The sequence below is a fragment of the Artibeus jamaicensis genome, unplaced genomic scaffold (assembly GCF_021234435.1).
Source record: "Artibeus jamaicensis isolate MK-2021 breed Jamaican fruit bat unplaced genomic scaffold, CSHL_Jam_final contig_465, whole genome shotgun sequence".
Classification (NCBI taxonomy): domain Eukaryota; kingdom Metazoa; phylum Chordata; class Mammalia; order Chiroptera; family Phyllostomidae; genus Artibeus; species Artibeus jamaicensis.
The window spans coordinates 25,921,895-25,947,159 of record NW_026521843.1 but is presented as its reverse complement, the minus strand read 5'-3'; the positions used below and the strand labels follow the sequence as shown (position 1 = coordinate 25,947,159).

The 25,265-nt window shown below is 47.4% G+C and overlaps 1 protein-coding gene across 5 annotated transcripts in view; it reads right to left on the bottom strand.

Moving 5' to 3' along the window:
• Positions 1–1,719: 1,719 nt before the first annotated feature.
• The window catches only part of MTA3 (metastasis associated 1 family member 3), a 167,146-nt gene continuing 143,600 nt past the window's right edge, over positions 1,720–25,265 (bottom strand). For 2 of the 5 annotated variants that reach the window (XM_053667106.1, XM_037162083.2), the window contains 3 exons: positions 19,750–19,836; positions 17,020–17,166; positions 1,720–5,148 (listed from right to left, as the gene is read on the bottom strand). In XM_053667106.1, coding sequence (XP_053523081.1) covers positions 5,123–5,148; positions 17,020–17,166; positions 19,750–19,836 — 260 coding nt within the window. In that variant the 3' untranslated portion in view covers positions 1,720–5,122. Of the gene's footprint in view, positions 5,149–17,019; positions 17,167–19,749; positions 19,837–25,265 lie in introns of those variants that run through there. The other 3 variants (XM_037162081.2, XM_037162082.2, XM_037162085.2) reach the window with 2 other exon arrangements.

Here is a 25,265-nt window from a genome sequence, read left to right as displayed (position 1 = left end):
TAGGCCAAGGGGCACCTCTTGGATTGCCAGAAAGGCACTATTACATGCAGTCAGCCTTGGGATGGAGCGGAAGATGGGTGAAGGGATACTTAGAAGGCTTGGCTCTCAGCAGGTAAGGGCTTAGGGATGACAAAGGATTGGGACGGCTGGTCCTGAGAACAAGAAAACAGGTGCTTGAAGATCATATAAAAGAGCCACTAAGCAAGTGGTCCAGGTACCCGGTGAGCAGGCACCCTCAGCACTGGGGTAGCAACAGTCCCTGCGGGAGGTATGGGTTCCTCTAGCGACCCCCTGCAGTTCAGGAGCAAGATCAGAACAAATGGAAGGTAAGGCTGATCCAGAACAAACATGCTGAGCAAGTCCAATCCTAAACACCCAGTCTTGGCAAAGGACCTTAACACCGATACACCTTGGGAGGTAGGGCATGGGGCACTCTGAGCTCTACAGATCGGCCTCCAGAAAGAAGGAAATCCAAGTCAGGATAAAAAGTCTTAATGGAAAGACACCAAGAACCATGGGGTACCTTAGGGATTTCATGGAGGTGGGGCTTCTGTGCTCTACCTCTGCTTCTGCAAACCCTTCCCTGACCACCAGGCTGGCCCAACTGAGCCCTCCATCCCGCACTCAGCCAGTTACCCACACAGCCTCAGGCACAACCTCTTCTGTTCCCCAGTAACCTCACGTGGGTATGTCTTGCTTCTTTAGTGAGACTCTTGAAAGGAACTTGGTCTCTCTCTCTCTCTCTCTCTCTCTCTCTCTCTCTCTCACACACACACACACACACACACACAAATGGCAGCAAACGAGAGTCACAAACAGGCTTCACAAACACGGGCCGGAGGAGTCCCAAGTGAGCCTGCAGTGGTCCCAGCACAGTGACCAAGGCAGAGTCTACACTACGGTCAGACAGGTCAGAACCAATAAAACACACAACGGAGAATGACGTCTACCGGGCAGGCTTCAGCACCCAGGGCCTAGGAAAGAAAGGGAGACTGCCAGGCACGTGGAGTGGGCTCCGTTTACCTTTTGGGTCAATGCAGACATTATTTCTGACTTTTAGGCCAGAGGAGAACAGTGTGAGAAGGGGGTGCTGGGCCTCCGCCTGTGGGGTGTGCAGGCCCTGCGCCTGCTTTCTGCGCAGGAGCCCTCCCCTTGCACAGGCACACCCCCCTCCTGTGGCCCGCATTCCTCCTCGACTTGCACCAGGTGGAGCAGTGCAAGGTGGTTGATGGGCAACAGCTGCCTGTTGCTCCTCACACCTCCAGACTTGGGGGACACAGGGGCACAGGCCACCTATTGCAGTCACCTGGCACACAAACCTCCACTTGGCTTATGAAACAGCAGAAGAAAATGCAAGTCTTGGGGAAGGCCTCGGAGAGTCTCAGTGTGGCTGGGCTTTGGTGGGGCAGGGGCGGTGGGGAACGGCAACATTAGACTAACCCCCTGGCCTATTACTCCCCAAGGCCCTCGGAGCTACGTGGGGGGGGGGGGGTGCAGCACCTGAGGCCAGGGTGCCTGACACTGAGGGCTGGTGGGGGACGGGGGTGTGCACCCAGCCTGACAGCTGAGCCACTGTCCCGGCAAAGGACAGCCTAAAACAAGGCATAATTTCCAGAAATTTATTGGAAACACGACATAAATTGATTAGTAGATGGCATCTACTTACAGACAGACGGTCACACTGTAATATTCTCTGAATGAATTATCCTGGGCAGACACTCATGACCACTGAGGCGTGGTCTGGGTCCGTGTTCTTCAGCAGGGATAAGCGGAGATTGGGGGAGAGCTATGGGGTGGTGCAGATAACTGGGGCGCAGCTTTCCTGAGGGGCATGGTGAGCTGGGGCTGCTAAATGGGTGAATTCCTCCAAAGGAAAACGGGACGGCTGTCGGGTATAGACTTCCTCCCTCCCTACCTCCCTAAAGCTCTTTCCTCTCTAGGTAGAGAGAAAAAGAACCTGCAAACACCCAGGGGGGCAGCTCCTCCATCTCCCCTCACTGGGAGCTTAGGACAGCATGGGGCACAGACATCAGGCTTGGACGTGACACAGGTCAGACCAAGGCCACATGTGTCCTTGCCGCTTACCCTTGACCCACTCCTCGCCCTCCCCTGCTCTGCTGAGTGGTGGCGAGCTGACCGCTGTGGGTTATCTGTCCCAGGACCCTAGGTCAGCTGGCTCCCAGCTGGGTATAGCTAACAAGAGGCACCTGCAGACATCTGGCAAGCACAAGCTAGGGAGAAGCCAGGCCGTCTCTCCCTGACTCTGCCTGGGTCCATGCCTCGTGGCCACAGCTCCCTCTGTGGTCCCGGGTTCCTCCCAGTGTCCCCTCGCTCCAGGCCGCAGTACCACGGCCTCTCCCCTGTGTCCCACCAGCCTTCCAACTCATTTCTGGGTTGCTCCCCACTCCCGTTTGGCCTCAGCTTTTCTTGTGTCTGTGCTAAACAATGACCTGGATTAAAACTCTTCTGTTTTGAATACTTAGAGTGGCTTCTGTTTTCCTGGTGGAACGCCGACACAGGACCTGGGCTGTGGGCAAGGGGGACTTGTGAGGCCTGCTGAGAAACCCGCCTGGTGTCACCCTCTCTGGAGCCCCTCTAGAAAATCGGGGGTCAGGGGGATGATGGAGAAGGAGAGGCAAGATGACGTGCAGAGCTTGTGGGAGGTTGCCCAAGGGAGCAGAGATCGGGTTCAGCACAGCACCCACTGAGCATGTCTGCTATGGGTCCTGCAGACACTCTGTATGTCCACCCCACAGGCTCATTGCGCTACAGGGACATGCCACCAACACACCCAGTGGTGACACTGTGGCCCCAGAAAGTAGGTGGCTAGGAAACCCTCTCAGCACCAAGTGCCAGCACAGCGGAGGCGAACGTTGGTGGCTGCCGGGTGCCCACCTGCCTCAGTTCCTGGAGGGCTCGCTCAGAAGGCCGAGGGGCTTCCCAGAGGTGAAGTGAGAGTGTGAGTCTGAGTCAGCATCCTTTTCGTAGGAGGGTGGAGCTGCAGAGCCAGCAGCTCTTGCTACCAGGCGGAGGAAGAGCTTTCTTGATACATGTGGCCCAGAATGAGCTGCAGATGTCCCAAAGCTAAATGGGACCTGGAACTGGGGTGGGCCTCCCTGCTCCTCCTTTCCACCTGGCCCGGCCGCTGCCTCCAGATCTCCTGGGCTGGCTAAGGAGGGCCTATCCCACCAGGCAGAGGGAATGAAGCTGGCGGCAGAGTCATGGGCAGCCGACCGTTTCTCAAACAACAGTCACATTTCGTGTGGGTTAGGAGAGGACAGTGAAAGGGCAAGGGACAGTCCACCGTCCTTATGGGACAACAAGTCCAGGGCAGGGGTGCAGAGAGCTGCCTTTTGAGAAGAACACACCATGTGGCATGTCCTGAGGAGAGCCCTCTCGGCCTGGCCCTTTTCAGAAGGGGCTGCTCTTGGAAAATTCTGAGGGCAATGCCTGCCACCTCCACATAGCTCACTGAGTGCCTCTGACCCAGGCCCACCCTCAGGGTCCCAGGCCGAAACCCAGACTAGTTCCCAGAGTTGGCAATGGTAAGAATGTCCCCAGGTCACCCCCGCAAAAGCCTGAGATAAGAACCAACTCCTCCTCAGAAGGGAAGCCACCGGGACTGCAAAGCCAGAAAAGGAAAAGGCAGCTGAGGCTCCCAGCATCGCCTTCAGCCCGCACACAGCACATGCTCTTTGCTGAGCTGAACCCAGCTCTGAGGACCCGGACGAGAGTGCCGTCATCATTTCAGTGATACCCCACTCTCCCCCTGGGACTTGGGGGGAGGGGGTCAATACTCCATGGTAGCCACTCTATCCTGCACCCACCTGGCTGTTTCAGCCATTCAGTTGCCTAAACCCCGAGGGCAGCTAGGAGGCCAGACTCCAGTAGTCGGTCATGGCGCTGTGACTCAGTGCCCTGCAGCCTGCAAACCGAGGGTGGGGGAGTAGCCAGACTCACATCTGCTCGAGGAGCCCATGGGGCACTGAGTGTCCGTCCCGCAGCTGTGTGCAGAGAGCTGCAGAGCAGCAGCCTGTGACACCACGAAGGGCTGGAGCTGAGAGCAGACAGGAGGAGCCCAAGTCAGGGGGACCTAGGGTGTGGGCAGGTGTCCCGGGGCCTGGGCACATGTGCCCACAGGAACGTTTGGGCCAGGCGTGGGGGCTCACAGTGGCCCCCACAGACTCACCTGCAAACACAGCTCTCTCTTTACCTTCCTTGCCACACAGATTCCATATGCTTAAAACAAACCTGGGTGGTCTGTCACTTGCTGAAGGACCAACCCAGCCGGTCTGGCCCTAAGGGAACAGAACAGTACCCAGGTGGTTTGTCACAGTGATGCGCACGGCTGGCTCACAGCTGCTCTGGAGAGCGCTGTCTGGGACCAGGCAGAACCGAGCAGACACCAACTCTCTTCAGTGACAAAATACAGACAATAGGAAGAGTTCACAGCTTAGCAAAGACAGCTTTCTTATCTTTTGTCAGAACCTCAGGTGATTCTGGACCTTGGAGGGTTAGGGAAGGCGGGTTGAATATACAATGCAGGGAGTAAAGAGGGAAATTTTCCCATTAAAAAAAATAACTATGAAGCCTAATGAGAAAAAGCCAGTGACAGTAACAGCAAGGAGGGGGGAAATACTGTGAACAGCATAAACTCTGGCACATTTCCTAAGAAAAATCCATCCAGAAAGAGGCGTGTCCCTCCTGTACACAGTCACGCAGCTGAGGACAGAGCCGAGCTGTCGCATGCAGGGCAGCGGGGCTCTGAGCTCTCAGCTGCCCGCTGCTCCAGGAGCCGCTGTGCCCGGGGCGCGGGTGCAGGTGTGGAGAAGGGAGGAGACGCAGTGGCTCCCTCATCCCCGTCATTCACAGGCGGGTCTTGCTGGGACAGCGAGGTCTCTGAGAGCAAAGCGAGGTGACACGATTCACACATGGAGACTCAGCTTTTGGGACGTGCACCCCTACAGTTTCGTCCCCTGCCCCACCGAGTCTCCAGGGGCTGCGCGGGGAGGTCTCCCTCTGAAATGTACTGGGAATGGGGCTGCCTCCTTCCCAGGCACCGCCGTGAACATCAGCAGGACAGTGTAGCAAGTCTCGGACTGCAGGATGAAACAGGGACAGCTCAGTCTGACACGCAGCATGTGAGCTCTGGAAAAGGAAGGGAAAAGGGTCAAAGTTAAATGAGGCCTGAAGGTGGAGGCAAAGTGAGAGGCAGGATGGAATCAGCCCTCCCACCAACATCGCGACCTCTGAGGACAGAAGGGTGGGCAGGAACTGAATGGCTCACGGGGTGGGTTAAGGCTGGACCAAAGGAAACTTTCATTGAGGCCAAGAAAATATGGGAATAACACTGAAGTACCTTAAAGCTGGGTTTTGGACGGGCAGAGTCAGTCATCAATGGCAAGTGTCTATGTGCTCGCCAGACTGAAGCCACAGGACTCTGTGACTGACGCTGAGGGACATGGACCACCATGGGCTGGAGGAGGCACAACCAGGTCCGAGATGACCGGAATTAATCATAATGATGAGGGCACTCAGACGCCAGGAACACGATTTTTTGTAGGAGAGGAATGAACCTCAGACGCCCAAGGTACCACAGTGTCCCTCACCCTCGTCCTCTCCACTTCCCCGAAGACCTCAACTCTCCTGTCCCAGAGCTGGGCACCAACACTCTCGGTAGCAATGAGTAAATGAAAAGCAGACGTGGCCGGAAACCACACATCACTGTCTGGATTATCAGTGGGTTGTGGAACCTTTCGCTTGGTTAGTAGGAAGGTGTCTAGGTGGGAAGCAGGGTGTGTTTGCTGAGATGGGATCAGGTGATCCTGCCAAGGTGGCCCTCAGATAGTGTCCCATCACACACGCCACCTGCCACCAGGAGAGGACACAGGGCCGCTCTCCTTCACAGCCTCCCGCCACCCCGAGGAAGGTCTGCAGGATGAAGCAGAACCGCACCTCCACCGCATGAGCTTTTCTGGAACAGGGGAGGTGTAGGGACACAGCCTGGTGATTGGTAGGGCTCAGCAAACGTGTTCGAAAAAGACACAGATAATTCCGTTTGGGACTCAGGCTAACCTTCGCTTTATTAAGCCTCCTACAGATTAGGTAACAGACTTATTTAACTTTGTACCAGAACCTTGCCTGGGTGAGAAAGGTTAGGAACTCGCTCAAGGTCACACAGTGAGTAAACTAAGGAGTTGGGATTTGAACCCAGATCTTTCTGAGTCAGGCCAAGTTTTTCCTATTACACCAAACTGACCATTCTCCATCTAGCACACTGTCCTCTTTAGGGTCTAAATTAAAAGTTATATATGTGTCGCTATGTCTCAGAAACCTCTCTCTCTCTATATTTTTGAGGGAGGGTTGGGGGGGAAGAGGCAGGCTTCTGTCACTCATTCATTTGTCCAAACATCAGCGGAATTGAGCCAACTGCCAGAAGAGCCACTTGTAGTAGCTCCCCGAGTGCCTGGCCTGCCACGGTCAACGGTGCTTTCATCCATTTCCACTAAACTCACCTGCTCCGGTTCGGAAAGCAACGCCCTCCCCCCAGGAGCTAGGTCCCTGGCACCCAGGTTCACACCTGCCTTCTCCACAGTGGCCAGGGCTTTCCGCTGAGATATGCCAGCTCTCTGCATCCCTGGCTGAAGAACCCCGGTGCTCAGCACCTGCCCTTGTACAGCTATCGCTTCGCTCCCCGTGCTGCTAGCTGTGTGGTTCCCCCACCCCACTGCATTTCTTGAAGCAAGAATGTGAGCCACACGCAGGGACCCAGACCCTGAGGCCCCCAGAATGGAAGAACTGGCTGAGGCCCCGGGAAAAAATCTACACGAATTCTCCAGTCTCGTTCCTACACGATGAACTACAAATCATTTCCTGTTTTGTTGATCAGTTCTCAAATGCACTACATCTGCTGCTTTTGTCTATATTAACCCTGATTCACGAGCACTTAGTTTGCTTTCCACAAAATTGTCCCTATGGGTTTGACTACTCACAAGTACTTGGAGTCCATGAACTTGAAGATTCCGCATTCTAACCAACCAAGGCAGCGAAAGCAACCCCTTTCAAGGCTTCCAGCTGCTGCCTTCTCAGCTAAGTTCCCTCCCTTCCAACACCCAGAGGAGAAACCACCAGCAGATTCGGGAGGGTGGAAAACAGATAAACGAGTGATACCAGACCAGACGAGAAGGCTACACACCTGACGCCAGCAGAGTGGAAAGCCCAGAACCTACTTTGCCCAAAGAATACTCAAAGGCTCAGGAACTGACATCAGGTAACTCTGGAAGGGAAACTGAGGCAAAGGAGGTTACATGAAGGCCGTCTGAGAGGCGGCTAGAGCCCTAGAAGTTCTCCCGACTACATACCCCCAGGCAACTGCCGACCTGCCACAGGTTTGCATGTTTATTCGCTGAAGAGGACTGAGCAGAAGGTCTCAAGTCTAGGGGACACCAGAAAGCCAAGCACGGTTGAGGGCAGGGTGACCAGTTCCCAAACTGAGAGGTCAGGTGAGTGGATGTACTGGACTGTGAGAGACCTCCCGCCTTCTCCCCACTGAGCCCCCAGGATGCGGGCAGCCAAACCTTTACCCTCGGGGAAGAGGTGGTGCAGTGATCTGAATGTTTGTGTCCCCCCGCCAAATTCATACGCTGACGTCCTAACACCCATGTGATAAGTATCAGGATGCCGGGCCTTTGGCAGGAGTGCAGGTGATGAGGGCAGAGCCCTCATGAATGAGACGCACGCTCTTGTAAAAGAGGCCTCAGAGAGGTTGCAGCAAGAAGTCGGCGGTCTGTGAGCTGGAAGAGGGTCTTCACGGGAACCCAGCCATGCTGGCACCCTCATCTTGGACTTCTCAGCCTCTAGAACTGTGAGAAATAACTTTCTGTTGTTTATAAGCTACCCAGTCTATGGTACTGTTGTGTTGCAGCAGCCTAACCGGACTGAGATAGATGGGAAGAATCTTTTCTGGGGAATCTGAGCAGCCCATGGGAAAAGACCTAAAAATCCCGGCACTGGCGTGTCCAGTAAACAGCCCGTCGATCACCACACTGTGAAGTGCTCCACGGGCTCCACCCACAAGTGGGAGCACGGCTCTTTCAACCTGATGTTAACCTACTCCTGAACATTACCAGACGACAGGAGGGCACCAGAAAACACCTTCTGATACACACGTTAGCAACCAAAACAAAGGACAAGAGAAAGAAATTGGACGAAACAGACTCTTCATGGAGAAAACTTAAAAAACAAAAAGCGCTATCATGAATATCCTCAGAGAGGTAAGAAAAGATAAGTATCCATGAAACACAAAAAAGGGTGCCATTAAAATTTTTTTTTGAGAGAAGCAGGTTGAAGCCCATAAAAAGAACTGAGGAGTTCTGCTTCCTATCACGATGGGCTAATTTCTATTAAACTAACTCTCTAGTCAATAATGGTGATAAACTCTGAATAAGATATATATAAAAAAATTGTTTGAAGGGACTGAAGAGCAACCAAAGTCAAGCAAAAACTGGAGCAGACACTTGAAAAAAAGTGAGACTAGGGGAGGTCCGCTCAGCTGGCCTTGCCCTTGGGGGCACTCCCACACAGGACAAGAGGAACATGCTCACACAGAAAGCTGCAGTCTAGCTGGGACGAGGACCTTCAGGGAGCAGTCAGAGCTCAGGGCTGCCAGTGCAACCGGAGGTGGAGGGAGGCGACCCTGGACAGGAGGCACAGAAGCTGGGAGCCCCGACCCTACACACACGCTGCCCTCAAATCACTGGAGGACTTTTGAACTCCGCGTGTACGGCTGCAACTCCAAGGAGCCCAGCGGAAAACCTCCGCCAAAACACTGAGTGGCAATGTCAGCTGCTGTCCAGTGCTGGGGACAGAGTTTAGAATTCAGGTTCTTCAGAGTGAGAGGGAGCTGGGCCAACCATTTGTTTTTTTCCATTGATATCTCATGGGACTAAGAGAAAAACTCAAATAGACCAGACCTGATAAAGCTTTAAACTATGCCTCTGCATAATCAAGGTGATCTGCCGATTGGTTGCTTGCTAGAACCAAACTGAACACTCTGCAGAAGAAAATAACAGAACCCAGAGTCTCTACACTTTACAACCACACTGACCAGTGTTCATCAAAAATTATTAGACCTGAGAAGCAGGACAATGCAGTCCATAACCAAAAGAAAAAACAGTCATTATTAGATGATTAATGGATGATTCGGGTGTTAGAATTAGCAGATATGGACAAACTGTTTACTGTAAGTATGTTAAAGAACCTACAAAAATATGGATACGAGGGTTGATGAGACGATGTATCTTAGGACGTATATAAAAGAACTAAATTGAAATCCCAAAACTGAAAAAGTACAAAATCTGAAATGAACAATTTGTTGAATGGGACTAACAGCAGATTCATTCTACAACAGAATCGGTGAACTTGAAGACAGATCTCTAAAATTTGCTCAAATTGACAAAGAGTACATACTATATGACTCCATTTGTAAAAATTCTAGAAAATGTAACCTCCTCCATGGCGACCAGAAGCCAGTCAGTGGTCACCTGGGAAGCAGTGGGGGTGGCGGGAAGGAAGGGAGAAACATCTTGTAAAGGGGTACGAGAACATTTTTGAGAAAGATGTATGAGCTTATTATCTTGATTGTAGTGATGGTCTATACATACATTAAACCTACCAACTTGTATATTTTAAAATGCGTATCGTTTCCTGAATGCCAATCATGCCTCAAAAACGCTATTTTAAAAAGAAATGATCATGGAAAATGGCCCTATAGGGCTCGTAAGAAATCTGTATTTGAACAACATGTGCTGCCTTTAAAGATGCTGTAAGAATCGTTGTTCTATGTTGAGTTTAACAAACAGAAAAGTTCATTTAAAAAAAACTAAAAACAAGAGAAAAGAAAACTGGTATGATCATAGTAGCATCAGACAAAACAGACTTCAAGACAAGGAGGATTAACGGAGAGTAAGAGGATTATTTCATACTGATAAAAAAGTAAAAATGACAGCCCAGCCTGGTGTGGCTCAGTTGGCTGGGCGTCATACCGCAAAACCAGGGGTCATGCCTGGGTTGTGGGTTTGGTCCCCAGTTGGGGCACTTACGAGAGGCAACCAATGACAATTCTCTCTCACATCATGATGTTTTTCTCCCCCTCTCTCCCTCCCTTCCCCTCTCTCTAAAAATAAATAAAATCTTTTTTTTTTTAAAAAAAAAGGTAAAAAAGACAAAGATTCTAAATACACATATACTCAATAACAGAACTTCAAAATACATGAAGCAAAATTTGATAAACTAAAGGGAGAAATAGACAAATCTGGTTGGAACATAAAGGCGAGAAAGTCTCCCAGAAAGCAAAGTAGAAAGACACAGAGGAAGAAAACTGGAGAGAAATAAGAAGAAAGCCAGACGACCAGCGCAGGACTCCAGTACCTAACACCTCGACTATTTCCCTGCTGACTCTTCGGGCTCCCTGCGCTCAGCCCTACCTCCCAGCTCGCCCACCGCCCCGAGGGCCCCTGCGGGCTCTCAGCGAAGCTGCCTTCGACCACCACGGTCTTCTCAGACACCCTCTTTAGGAGCCTCCGTCTAACAGAGAGGCCTTGGGCTTGCTCCTCGGCTTTACAGTAATTAGTTTCCATACTTAGTAATATGTACATAGTTGCTAATAAACATAAGTATTGGGTCGAAGGAGAAAAATGCATAGATTATAATTCAGATGTTTTCTGAGCTTAAAGAGTGCTCAGTCATCTGGAAGAAAAAACAGGAAACAGGGAAATAAAATAACCATGAGCAGGGCTGGGAACCTCAAAATGAACCCAGTGGGGGACCCAATCAACTAGACTGTGACAAATCTTTCCATTTCCACCACCGTGGGGACTCTGCAGATTCAGAAGGCTTCCTGATTCTTCCCTGGGGACCCAAGGAGACTGCTGGAGGGATGCCTAAACCGACTGGTTTGGGGGACTGGTCCACACTTCCCTGGGGCGCCTAGTCCTGATGTCCCGGCAGGTGCTCTGACACGTGTGCCTGTTCCTTCAGCGAATGGGTTGAACCTCTTCCAGAGAAGAGTGTTTTTCAGGGACCTGAACCCTTCTCTCTACTGTGTCTTCCCTTTCCTTTCCCAAGCGTCTATTCCTCCCTGCACCCCCCAAAACTGGGGACCCAAGCCTTCAAGTCAGAGGTTCACTTTCTTTCTCAGAGGTTCACCTTCTACAATCACTGAGAATGGAAGTTCACAGGAGTGCGTTGGTTAAAAAGGTTTCCTGTAATGATGCAGGCAAGTAGAGACACTTTTCAAGGAGGCCAGAGCTGGCCCTCGCAGCTGAGGGCACTGCGGTAACTACCACAGACTTTTGTCACTCTTCTAAGGCCCCCACCCTACTGAGAGAGTCTCGGGCTCAGTCAGGCCTCTCAGAGGCTCCCACTCCAGTACTTCCCTCAGGGACAGAAAGGCGTATTCTCTGGGCAAGACTTCAGCATGAGTCCGCCCAGACGTCCCCCCAGGGGTGGCTAATTTGACGTCCTACCGAATATGCCACGACACCCAGGTGTGGATCACTCTGACCTCATGCACTGGGGTCTGACTTCTGCTACAAGCCCCACCCCACGGCTTCACGGTCCTAGAGAACATCCATCCGCCGCCCTCAGATGGTGCTTCCACTGTCCCGCGGGCTCTAGTCATATTAGGTTCTCTGCTGTGACTGCTTCACATTCAGTAAACCCTGCGGCCACAAGGATCCATTTAAAAAAATAGTGAAAAACAAACAACAAAAACCCTTGATGGTTCTTTTATGTATTTAACCAGGTTATATAACATTACACCACAAGACAAGGAGACCGGAGGTGAGTCCGGGGGTACTTAAATGTTCTTCCATAAACAACATTTTAGAAGATTCAACAGCGTTGTAATCTTTGGAAATGGCCCGCGGAAGCACCCCTAGGAGAGCCATCGGCTGCGCCTGGCAGCCAACTGCTACGGGGATTTGTGAAGATAGCAGATGCATGCCCTGCGCTCTCTCGCTGGTACAGGGGCCCTCACCACCTCCCCGTCCCCAGGGTTGGGGTGCAAACAGTCGAACCTGTCAAGTCACTGACCTCAAAAACAAGTCAACAGGAGGACAGTCCTTACACCCTAACACTGTACTTAGAGGCATCCACATTAGATGCCCTCTCTATGTGGGAGACTGAGAGAAATAATGTTACTCAATGCAGAAAACAAATAAGAAAAACAAAATAAAACTAGATTTCCAGTGGACTCACATACCCCTGGGGAAATTAACCAGAGGAGAGCAGATTAAAAAGGAGCTTATTGTACGATTCATCAGTTCCCTTGGCTCGGATGCCCTGCCTCGGTCCGGCTGAAAACACCTCTTCTGAGCCTGTCACTTCAGCTTTCCTGACTCGCCAAGCGCCGCTTCAGCAGTGCTCCTGGGACCAAAGCTGTGTCATCTCAGAAAAGGCTGACGGGCACCTGCCGTTGACACAGGCCTCCCCATGGTCTATGTCACTACACGACACAATGTGCTGCTCTCAAGAGTCCCCGCTGACGGAGACAGAGTAGGCAGTCGCCTTGTCCCTGTGCGGGGAATGAGATGTGCTGATGGACCACAACTCAGACATGTGACAGTAGGGGGCAACCCAGGGCACCTTCTTAGAGGATTAGAGGCACCCGTGCAGCCCACCTGCCGGCTCCTCCCCAGGACGTCTTTTTCTGACTGGGCCTTCACCCTGGAAAGATTCCCTCCCACCCCCTGTGCTGTACAGTCTCAAATTACAGGGGCCTGCGGGCAGCTCAGTGAGTCCTCTCTATAAACTGAATTTCCAGCCTTCAATCACCCTCCAAATAACTTAATCGAGGGCCATTTCTCCTTACAGATATTCAGCCCTCTAACCTCCAATCATTTACCTTCAGGCAAACCCATGAGTCATTTTTGAGAATCATACTCCTAGGTTGAGTACAAAATCTTTGGTTGGTATCTTAAAATTTTTCCAAGTAAAACTTCAATAGTAGCTCTTCATTAAAGGAGGGGATGGAATGTTAACACTTATTGGACATCTACTACAAGTCAGAGTCAATGCTGGAAATAGCATATAATTTAATTTAAACACATTTCACCTTTAACTGATTCTGTGGATTTTCTCTTCTTTCTTTCCTTTCCTTTCCTCTCTCTGACACTAACATAGCTCCCATGCCTTAAGTTCCAGAAAAAAGAAGTATAATAAGGGCAGAGGAGTTTCGGAGAGACAGGAAGAGAAGGTGAAGACTTTTATTAGACAATGATGGCGTATACTCCAGTCTGAACAAAGAAAAATACCCCTGCACTCCCCTCTGTCTTTACAAACACGCCCATCTCCTACACACAGAAAACGCACACATCTCCCAGGTACCTGCTGCACTCCACAGGCAAATTTGGGGCCTTACTTGTCCTGGGGAAACAACATTGGACTTGAAGTTTAAATCTCATCTTTGCCAGGTGCTAGCAGTGTGACTTAGGGTTTTTTTTCATTATTATAATGCCGGTTTCAGGTGGGTCCCAGACTTATCAAGGTGATCACTTCGCAAGTTATGTAACTGTCTAATCACTATGTTGTGTACCTGAACTTTATATAATGTTATCTGTCAATAGCAACTAAAATTTTAAAAATTGAAAATAACAAGTCATAAAAAAATACAACGCAGGTTATAACACCTAGCTCATAAAGTGTTCAGAAGATCAAGTCCTATAAAGTAGATGAAGAATTTTTAATCATTATAACTCCATTAAGGCAAAACAATTTTTCTTTCTGTGCTCTACGGTGGAAACCAAGTGCTTCATCCAAGGTCACAGGAAGTAATCAATTGCAGCAATTAACCCCATCTAACTGCAAACCTGCGGATGTCCACTGCACGCAGTCCATCTCCCCCTGTCCTTCCTGCTGGCTCTCACAAGTGGAAAGACTTTGCAGCGACGGCTCTTCCCCCCCGGATCTCAGAGCCTCCTCTCCTCCCAGCCACCTGAAGCTCACCAGGTAGCCGAGCGTGGCAGCTACCTGGTTTGATGGCAGTGAAAATGTCATCCAAGCACCTGTAAGCCTGGGAAGGGCAGTGACTGCATGCGGCACAGCCCTGGGCCAGCAACCTGAGGGGACAGACTGAGGTGCAGGGGGCTGAGAAGGTGCCAGGTAGGTCTATATTTTGAGACTTTACTCTTCCTAGCATTACTGACCCCAAATAATGGGGCTTCTATGTGTGCAGATTTTGTCTTCACCCTCAGAGTTCAAGTGCCATGAGGGCAGTCACGAAGGTCGGAGGTCGGCATGCTGCCCGGTGACAAGGGGTAAGCAGCACACAGAGGGCTGACTCCCAGCCAGCAGTTGCACGGGGGCCTTAAAGGGCCAGGGCCAGGAGACAATGACTTTCGGGAAGACAATCGGAAGCTGTCCGTGACTGTTTAAAATCCTTTCTGCCAGCAGAGACCCAGAGACTCTTCTGATCAAAAGCCTCCACCTGAAGGTAGATGGCAAGTGCAGGAGGCAAGCCACTGAGGAGGGGGCAGGACTCCCTGAGGCCGAGACCTGCATGTTTCAGTACCAGCAGAAGTCGGTTCCAGTTCAGCTAGTTCTGTCTATCAACATCCTGTTTAGTGTGTGTGTCTGCTGGACTTGCTGATGATCAAGTAGCTGTGAGAACCGATTTTGTTGTTGGATCACACAGGGCCTGGCTTCCCCATGACTTTGTATCTATCAGTTCCAGCATACATATGGCAATATTAACTACCCCATGGAAACTCACGATGAGCCTGACATTTTTTTCTGGTACTTTGAGTTCACTGTGGAAATTCAGGGTTCTATATCCTGAAGAAGTAAGAAACAGACCCATTATCCCAAGGAAAAGTTCCACCGGGAATACAAAAATGGGGACATTTTCCAAAACGTATGTTTCTCCTACACTCGTTTCTCAGCTCCACATCCATCTATCTAAACTCCTTTCTATTCAGTTTATGTTTGTTGAGCACCTGCTAAGCCCCAGGCATTGTGCTAGGCAGAAGGGATGCTGGGGCTGGGACTCTGCTAACACATTTCTCCTTCCCCACCAGGCTCCCTGCTACCATCAGTAGAGGGCGCTAGAGGGAGCCTGCAAGACCCAAGGACCAAGAAGGGACTTGGCTTTTTCTGTCCCTGTCAAGAGTGGCTCCAGGTAGCAGCAGAGTTTTGTTCCAGTGCCCAGCTTTACTCCAGGTACCCAGACCAGCCTCATCACACCTCCTGAGAGATGCCAGCGCCAACGTAACAGGGCTTTTTGCTGGGGGTCTGAGTTTCAGCTCCTCAGAGCCTCCTGAGCTTCCAGCTTGCAATAACCCCAACTGCTTCCTTTTGCTCTCCTAACCTACCACCTCCAGCCCTACATGCCCCACTTACCTATCCTGTCCTCCAGTACCTGTCATATCAATTTCTTTTATTAGCTCTTAAAATAACATATGTGGTTTCTATTTTGCAGTAAAGGACTGGGACCTAGTGACCATGACCATGGGGTGTGAGTGGAAAAAAACTTTTCATCATAAAAAGCAAATACATATATTCATTTGATACATACATATCATATGAACCAGAAGGAACTTTTTGCTTTCTGCAGTAGGGCTATAAACCTAGAGAGGCCAGGGAAGTGATGAAATGGAAAAGAAAGATTCCTAATTGTAAATAAGCCTGAACACAAAGACCCCAGGGTGTGGGCAAGGAAAAGCTGGAAAGAAATCCAATCTCCACATTTTGACACAACTGTTCCTTGGTTTCTGTTGTCTAGGCATCAGGCATCTGTGCAAGGATGGCCGATGTTCTCATTAGCAAGGAAGTTATTTCTGCAAGATTACTGTGTAAATAAATTCTTGAAAGCCACCTCTACGACACATTGATAAGCCCATAACTCCTCATCCTGAATTTTTTATTCATTCTGACATACAATGACCATCAAAAGACAGGCCCCAAAAAGCACAGTGAAAAATTATTACTAGAAGGTCTAGTTCACATCCTTGCTCTAGGGCCTCATTATAAATAACTTACTGTCACTGAAGGAATTGAGAGTTCTGTAGACATGAAAAGCCTGGAAAGGGTTTTAAATAAATGCCAACATTTAAACAATCAAGACAGTTTCAAAGTCCAGGGCTGTTGAAATGAGCCCTAGATACTGCCTGGATGATGTATTATGCGTTTATAGTTCAGTCGGGAACATAATTCAGTTCCACCTGAAGCGTCATTACATGGCCAAGCCCAAGAGAAGTGCTTTGGATGAGAGGTGAGAGTTTTCAGTTTTTCCATTGGAGACAAATTATTATTTCTCTACTTAGGACATCAGCTAGGCAATTCCCTTCATGATTTGTAGCACTCCTGAGCAATTAAACATTTTTTATAAGATGGAAGAAGTAGGGGACAAATGCCAAATCCAAAACAATCCATGGATGGCTGAAGAAGCCCCGGAGAGCACTACTGTCTCAGACAGGAGGCGAGTAATCCGTCTGCTCAAGGAAACACAAATGAGCAGTGAGTGTGCATCGCAGCGAGAATATTATTACCCAGCAGAGGCCACCTGCTACACACACATTTCATCGCCCAACAAGCCTCCTTAGAGGAAATGGAAGCAAAAACGTCCCTCCTGAAGAGATGGAGAAATGTCACCTGGCAAATGTCTTCACTGTGGCACAGGGCCACCTTCCCTTTTATTCCCCTTACCATCCATTTAGTTCAATCAGGGAGCAGAAGAACCCATTTGTTATATATTTTTAGATTTGGCAGATGCTGCCTGGAACTGGCCAGGGGAGAAGGTCCCCGGCCTCTCAGAACAGCCCCTGCACATCCTGGCTGGACAGCTTGTTTAGTTGGAGCACTGTCCCAATACACCAAGGCTGTAAATTCAATCTCTGGTCAGGGCACATACAAGAAGCAAACAATGAATGTATAAATAAGTGAAACAAAAAATTGATGTTTCTCTCTCAATTAAAAAAAAAAATTTTAGAAAAGAACAGCCCCTGCGTTCCCGGGCTTACGTACCATCCAGGCCATTGTGATGGCTGTAGTTTCTTTTCCCCAGAATGCTCAGTGATGTGTGATTCGGGGTGGTTAGCATCCGCTTGGTAGTTGGGGTTTGCAGACTTGGTGTAGATCGGATTACATTAGGTTTCTTCGAAGGATGGATCTCTGACAGGGGGGAGAAAGGTTTTTCAACTCAGAGTATGGTATTAAAAAATCCCTGTGTGAACGTCACTGGCTAATAGGTACCCGTCTTATCTCTTAATGAGCCAAGAGTTCCTTCTGAGCCAGCCTGTTTTCTCAAGGACTTGCATAATTAATCAGCTTCAAGTGCTGTTCCCATGACTGCTCTACTTATCAAAAGGGAGTGGGTTCTTCCCTGTTAGCTGGAGCTTCGTGTTATTAGTACAAAAAAAAAAAAGAATATAAGAAAAGAAAAAAAACCACTATAGGTCACTTAAATACAAGTTTTACTAAGGGAATAATAAGGCATCTGACTCTTCAAGGTATTATTAGCAATCCAGAAGTTGTCTAGAGAATAAGCCTCCGAGAAACTCCCTCTGTGTTCTACCAAACCAGCACTGAACAAGTGAACAGCTCTGGTGGAAAAGAGAAGTCCTCCTCTGGCTGTGCAAACAGGGCCTAGGACCCAGGGCCTTTACTCCCAGCCCAGAGCAATTTGATAGACATGAAATCTGACACCAAACTCCAAATACTACAGTCAAGGAGCAGTACAAGAAAAGCTTCAACCGAGGATGTTATCACCAAACTGTAATGTGTATGTGGTACATGTGTGTTTAAGCGAAGTATGTTGTTGTCAGGCACACAGCCCAGAACCGTTCACTTTCTGGACGGAGTAGATGGACAAAAACTGCAATACTACAGGAACTGGAATTTATACCTCCAGAGAGAAACCCGCTCATTGATTCTGAGTCACGCCCAGTGCGCCAAGTCTGCACAAGCCAGCCTTTCTCCCCAGGTGAGGGCCCAGATAGCAGCCTCACTGAAACTTAGAAAGAGCCTTCACTGAACATTGTTAGAATTATATCTTGTTCTGGTCAAAATCCTGCACTTGCCAAAATTTAGAAATGGACCAAATACTGACCAAAATATAGTACTGATTTCTTTTTCAACATGGTGTTGAAGGTCTGCTGACCTCATTTTAAATGACAACCTCCACACTCTATGCTCCATCCAGACCAAACCAGCCTGTGTTCCCTGAGCTTTTCAAGTTCTTAATTCATTAAAACCTTTATTTGGTTCTCTTGGCCTCATACGGGAAAAATATTATTTTCCTGTGTTCTATCAACTTCTCTATATCATTCAAGGCTGAGATCAGTTATTACTTCCTTCACGTAGGCTGCCCTAACACTCATCAGAAATAACTACTCCTTCCTCCAAGCGCCCAACGCCTATTACCTGTCATTCTTTTGTAGAACCCCTTTGTTCAACTGTCCTAACCTGTGTGCTCTCCCCACTAGACAAAGACTTTGGAGGGCAAGGTCTCACTCATCTTGGTGCCCCCTAACCCACTTCGAGAGTGTCTTGTACACAGTAAATACTCAGAAGCACATTCTGCAGGGCTATGGGTCAGCTAGCAGGACAGCACAACCGGGAGCGTATCTAGTGGGGACCGAGCACGCCCAGGGGAGGAACACCCAAGTGCCTTTGGGAAGGCTGACTGAGGTGCAATGCTATATTCTACTTTTTATGATCAGAAACTTTCCATTGCAGGTGGGAAGGGGCTTCTAGGATTAGGTCCTGCGAGGGCAGACAGACAGCGAACTTCAAGGACCTAACCACTATGACTTAGGTCATGTATATGATAACCATGTGATGTTTTCAGGGGCTCTCAAAGCAACTCTTTAGCCCCTGAGGAATAGAGCAGGAAATAAGGTGGCAGACTAACATCAAAGAGGGAGCCGTGAGCTTCTGACTCCTGGCATGCTCTGGTGAGGACCAGATAATAGGCCAAGCTCAAGGCTATGGTTTGATTCTTAAAAGACTGGATGTCTAAAGTTTGGATACTTCATAACTATAAATTCTGGCAGAGTAATATAGTTCAGTGCACCTCTTTGGCTACCTATCTCACTTTTGCTGACAAAGTGAAAAGGCAAGAATAAAAGGAGTGCAACAAAATGCCATTAGAGCTTCTAGGTATATCAGGAAGCTTTGCAAAAAAAAAAGAAGAGGTTCTTGCCAAGTCATTTTTTTTGGTATTATTGTTAATTGTGGTATTTCAACATGTAAACAAAACCATCATATTTGGCAACTTCCAGAAAGTTATGCAAATGCTCCTCTTTCAAAGTAGCCTTAATTGGCACATCAGAACTATGCATTCTTTATAGGCAGGTGAAAAATCAGTTTTATCTTACAAAAAAAAGTAGATAAACCAATCCTTTTCTATTTGAGAAATCCTGGAAGGACCTAAATCAGAACACTAAGACTGTTCATTCTCTAATAATGCAATGACTCTCATTTTAATTTAATCTGTATTTATATCCATAAATACACATTACATTTTTATTCAATGATTTTTTTTTGGTAAAAGTAAACATATCCATAATTGTGTATGTTGGGTGTGTTTGGGGAATAAAAATAAAAGTTTCTAAAACAAAATAAATTTGTTACACATACCAAGGTATCCCATCCCATGTCAGCTATTTGAAAGGCCTGAGTTTGGTTCAGAATAGCCAAGTATTTGTAAGCTACGGAAATCGTTGAGCTCCTCCAGCATTAGAAAACACCCACCTAGATACCCAATGATGCACGCCAAAGGCTTCCTAGTGCTTTTGCTCTTCAGCGGACTTCCCGAAGGGTCGGCGTGTCTGTCTGCATCTGGGAAGAGAAAGAAACACGGAGACAACCCATGAGGCTGATTTCTCTTCCTGTCCTGCACATGCTGCAGACACAAAAGGTGTGAGCGCAAGACACCCGCCAGATGCCTGTGCGATTTCGTGTCTGGTTCCAGATTACTGAGTGAGGCATTTACCTGGAGAACATGCTGCAAAGCCCCACACGAGCGCAGCCAATACGCACCTTACACACACTCTCCCTGTGCGGGCCCCTCTGTAAAGCAGTGGAAATACATCTCCTTTATAGCCGTGGCTTTTCTACCTTGAAGTAAAAAATTTCCTATGGAATACAAGGCTGAACCAATCCTAATGTAGTATCACTCTGGCATGGAAGACAAAAGTGACAGCTGACAAAGGGAACGCATTCGGCCACCCCTGAGAGAGCAAAGTGGTTTCCCACTGGGGAGTCCTCATCTAGCTTGGTGAAACCCAGTCTCACTAGATGACGGCCTTGCAAGAGCAAACATAGGTCATTTGGTTTTATCACCGGTTTTCCAGCTTTCACATCCTACCATGACGTCGTTAGTGCTGAGATTTAAAAGGTCGCCTGTATGCAGAGTGTTTCATCCAACAGAATCAGTCAGATGGGTATTAGGTGGTAAAAGCTCACATCACACTCCTCACACCCTACCGTAAGAGATTTCAGACAGGGAAAAATAAAGCACACAGCATAAACACTCTGCATTTTAATCAGCCGTCATTACAACAGAAGAGTAGATGTGGAACAAGACTGCCCGTCCTCCCGGAGTTGTAAGGAACACAGTCTGAAGGGACACAAAAAATGTATATTGAAGTTTTTTAAATTTGCAGATATCGTCACAAAGCTTAACTATGTCTATACCTTTTCCACCTTCAAATATTGGACAAGAATGTCCTACAGGCTTTCTGATAACTAGAGAATTTGTTCTTTCACAGGCTCAGACTACATTTCTAGGTATACATACAAGAAATTTCCTTTGACATCCATAGGAGTTCTCTGACCACTGAAACATGCAGTTCAAGCCCTGGCTGGTGTGGCTTGGCTGGCTGGAGCATGGTCCCAGGCTCTGAAAGGTTGCAGGTTCGATTCCCTCTCGAGGCACATACCCAGGTTGCAGATTTGGTCCCTGGTTGAGGTGTGCACAGGAGACAAAGGTTTCCGTCTCACGTAGATGTTTCTCTCTCTCCCTCCCTCTTTAAAATCAATGAATGTATCCTGGGGCTGGGGGGTAACACATTTTTTTAAAGATTTTATTCATTTATCTTTAGAGGGGACGGGAAGGAGAGAGGGAGAGAAACATCAATGTGTGGTTGCCTCTCATGTGTCCCCTGCTGGGAACTGCCCTGTAACCCAGGCATGTGCCCTGATTGGGAATCAAACTGCGATCCTCTGGTTCACAGGCCCGCACTCAATCCACTGAGCTGCACCAGCCAGGGCTAAAAAAGTTAATTTTTTATCTTTAAGTTATTTGAGATTCCAGGTTGAATTGTACATTTTGTTTTGTTTTTTAAATTTATTATCTAGCCCTGGCTGGTGTAGCTCAGTGGATTGAGTGAGGGCCTGTGAACCAGAGGATCTCGGTTCAATTCCCAGTCAGGGCACATGCCTGGGTTGTGGGCCAGTTCCCAGCAGGGGATGCACGAGAGGCAACCATACATTGATATTTCTCTCCCTCTCTCCTTCCCTTCCCCTCTAGGGATAAATAAATAAAATCTTTTAAAAAATTAACTTTTTCATAAGCTCTAGTTCTTTCCCCTAGGAAATTCTTTTATAATAACCATTAAACAGAAAAAGGTGACAAAATAACACTTTTAAAAATATTAAAATAAAGTACAAATGACAGATATCTTCAAATAATAGGAATCTGATTATGTATCCCAAACATTGGCTATTATTCGACCACTGACAACTATAATGATCCCCATCCTTTTCCTCCTATTCAGCTGATTTCCTTTAGGGGAAAAATTTACAAAGTTATGAAGCTTTTTGCCTGTTTTTGAGTGATAGTGAAGATACAGGCGGAAATACAATAAGCATGTTTTGGATGAGTAATCTGAATGGATATTAAAAAGCAGCCCAAATCCTGCAAGGACCAAACACCTGTCAAATTACTGAGTTAATACAAAATAATAATTCCTTCTCAATATTATTCACTCATTTAAAATTCAAGTTCTACTTGGGGTGAGGACAAGAGAAATTTCTCTCCTTCCTATTAATAAAATAAAGCTTGAATGAACCATTTTGGTTATTTCCTCAATGTTCTGGATGGAACAATTGCTTCATGACTGGTAATCAGTTTAACTTTGCTCTTCACTCCAGTCAGTAAGCCTCAGAGGAAAACGGCCGACGTGGCTGCAGTTGATGGATTCCCATACACCATGACCTTGACAAGATCAACAAAGCATCAAAGTGGTCACCAACACAACACCCAAAGATATTTCATTTTAAACATGTTTTTAATTTCTCATTGAATTAGTTGGGAGTAATTATGTGATGTTTCAAGTAACAATTTACAGAGCACCTGAGCAGGGGAGCAAAGCTCTTTAGAAGAATCCATATTTCACTAATCCTCATTATATATATATATTTTAAAAATTTTATGTTCACCTGAGGACATTTATTTTTTCATTGCTTCTAAAGAGAGGAAGGGAGAGATAGAGAAACTTCAATGCAAGAGATGTTGGCTGCCCCACATACGCACCCAGATGGGAGATCTAAGTGCCTGGAGTGGGAATCAAACTTCAACCTTGAGTGACTGGGTGGTGCTCCAAACAACCGAGGCACACCAGCCCGGGCAAACCTCAGTCTATTTTAAAGAGAGCAAGTGCTGACGCAAATGACCAATCTCAACTACAAAGAAATTGGGAGGGACACTGCTGAGACTACCTAGTCACTGTTTATCATAAAAATTGCAGCCAGCAACATACAAATGTTGCAGCCAGCAACATACAAAAAAACACACATCCCACCCTGAGGGAATAATCACAAACAGGGTTATCGGGTCTGCACTTGGTTGGTTAAGGAGAACCTTCGTCAGCTCTCAAGACCAGGCCAGTGGTACCACTTGTCAGTCCTCACTCCCAAACTATTCACTTAACTATTTCAAAAGAGATCCTTCGCTGGGGAGCATGGAAAGGGCACAGATAAAGAAAGCAACCTGAGAAACGCCCAAAGAACGCAGAGGGAACTGAAATCTGCCCAGAGGAAGGGAGAACCCGTACATCTCCCTCGCATTACTGGACTGAACACAAGGCCCAGATCACTGGCCTCCGAGAGCATGATCTACATCTCGAAGTAACCTGGAAAAACACCGTTACTTTCATCACAACTCACGGCCATTTTTTTTAAACAGCTTTGGAAATACTAAAGGGATAAGTAAAAAACTGCAAAAAGTAAACATTGAATTCAACTTCATAAAAACATCTCACATGGGCTTTCAAAATAAAACGACCTACAGAACTTTCTTTTAGGCAATGCAGAGGCTTTTCTAAACAAGACACAAAGCCCAGGAGCCATTAAAAAAATAAATTCAACTATGTTTTAAAAAATTGGGCAAATTCATCATAGAAAAAATCGAAGACAAAATGGGGAAATATTTTTGCATCCCATGTCACAGATGAGAAGCTCGTTTCCTATATCAAAAGTTCCCACAAGTCATTAAGACTTTTATCTGCGAGAAAACAGGAGAGGGGCAGAAACAGTTGCCAGCAAGGAAGGCACATGGCTTTCAAACACATGCAGGTCTCCACTTCACTCAAGAAGAGAAATGCAAGGTAATGTAACTCACTAGTCACCTGTCGGAAAACACTGCCGGCAAGCTCCGAGAGAAACAGGCTTCTCTGCACCTGGTGGGGAGGGGATGGGGGGAGGGGGTGCTGTGAATTGTCCGAGGGCAGCTAGCAAAATTCAAAATGCGTGTTCCTTTGACCCAAATGGTTTGCTCTGAGGAATCTATCCTATGAGATACATCCACATTTCACACATCAGGATACCCACATAGGGATATTGTTGCAATATCATTTAGAAAAACAACTGGAAATAACCTAAAAGTTCTTAGATTAACTTTCAAAAATTAACTTAAATTAACCTAATTTATTTTTCAAAAAACTAATCCAGACTACCTCTGGGTACATTAGACACTGGTGACAGTGGTCCCCTCTGAAGATGGGAATGGCGATAAGGCTTGTAACCACTTTTGCATCTTTAGAAGCAGTTGACGTGGCTCTCCGAAAGAAAATTGTATTACTAAAAATGCCAAAATAATGAAAGACTGTTCTTTCCTTACATTAGTTCTTCAAATTACACAAAGTTCATACAATTATTATTAACTTTTGCTGAGACATCTCTAGAAAAACTCAGTGAATACACTAACAAATTTCTTATGAATATGGGGTCTTGGGATGCTTCCGAGTTGAATTAGCATCTTCGAACAGAAAATTTAAAAAATGGCTCCAGGTGCCTCTTGAAGAACTTCATACTGGGGAAGGCTGCTGTCATTCAAGCCTGCTTCGGGGTCTACTCAGAAACCATGAGCTGACCCGTGCAAATGGTCCACTTCAGGGCCTGGCTTCATCTACAGAATGCTGCTAATGCACCTGCTTCTTCCTCCATTTCTGAGCATCCTGAATTGCAAATAGTAACCCTGAGCTCATTGGGTATTGGGTAATCTACTGATCTGTGGTGAAACTGTCTGGTAACTTGGTGGAAATGTCTGATGGCAGCAACAACAAGAACCCCAAAGGGATGGGTTGCCTGCAACTTGATGCTGCTGCAACCATGTGGTCAGTCCATGAATCTTGTCCAGGACACGGTACTCTGTGCAAAGCTTGGTTCTGTGTCTACCAACGCATTTTAAACAAGCACTATCTGTATGGTAGAACTGGCTCAGGTATTCTACCAATGTTAGTAATTTTTGGCATGACTTACATATTCATGCACAAAGGTGTATTATTGAAATAAATAGTTACTTGGAGAAAGTGGTTTTAAAAAATCATTTTCTATATATCTCATACATTTTAAAACATGTTGGTCATACTATATATTCATTTGTTTTTAAACTATTTAAAACAGGAAGTATATATTCCCATGGCTCAAAATTGAAAAAGTCTGAGGATGGACAGTGAGCGTTAAGGCTCCTTTCCAACACCCTCCCCTCGGCCTCCCAGTTTCCCTTCCCACGGATTCTACTTCCTATGTTACCTTGGGATACTTTACATATATGCAAGCAGACTCCCCTTTTTACTATGTTGTACTCCTTTATACCAGTTTCTTAATGAAACTAAAGATATTAAGTTGCTATAACCAACCAAAAATTTCCTCTAAACAAGGATGAACTTTAAAGTCAAGAACTCATAGTTATGAGTGTGCTCTCCCTGCACCTGACGGTTTATCTCCTTAGCCCCCCCACCTCTTCACTCTCATATAGTCTGTCA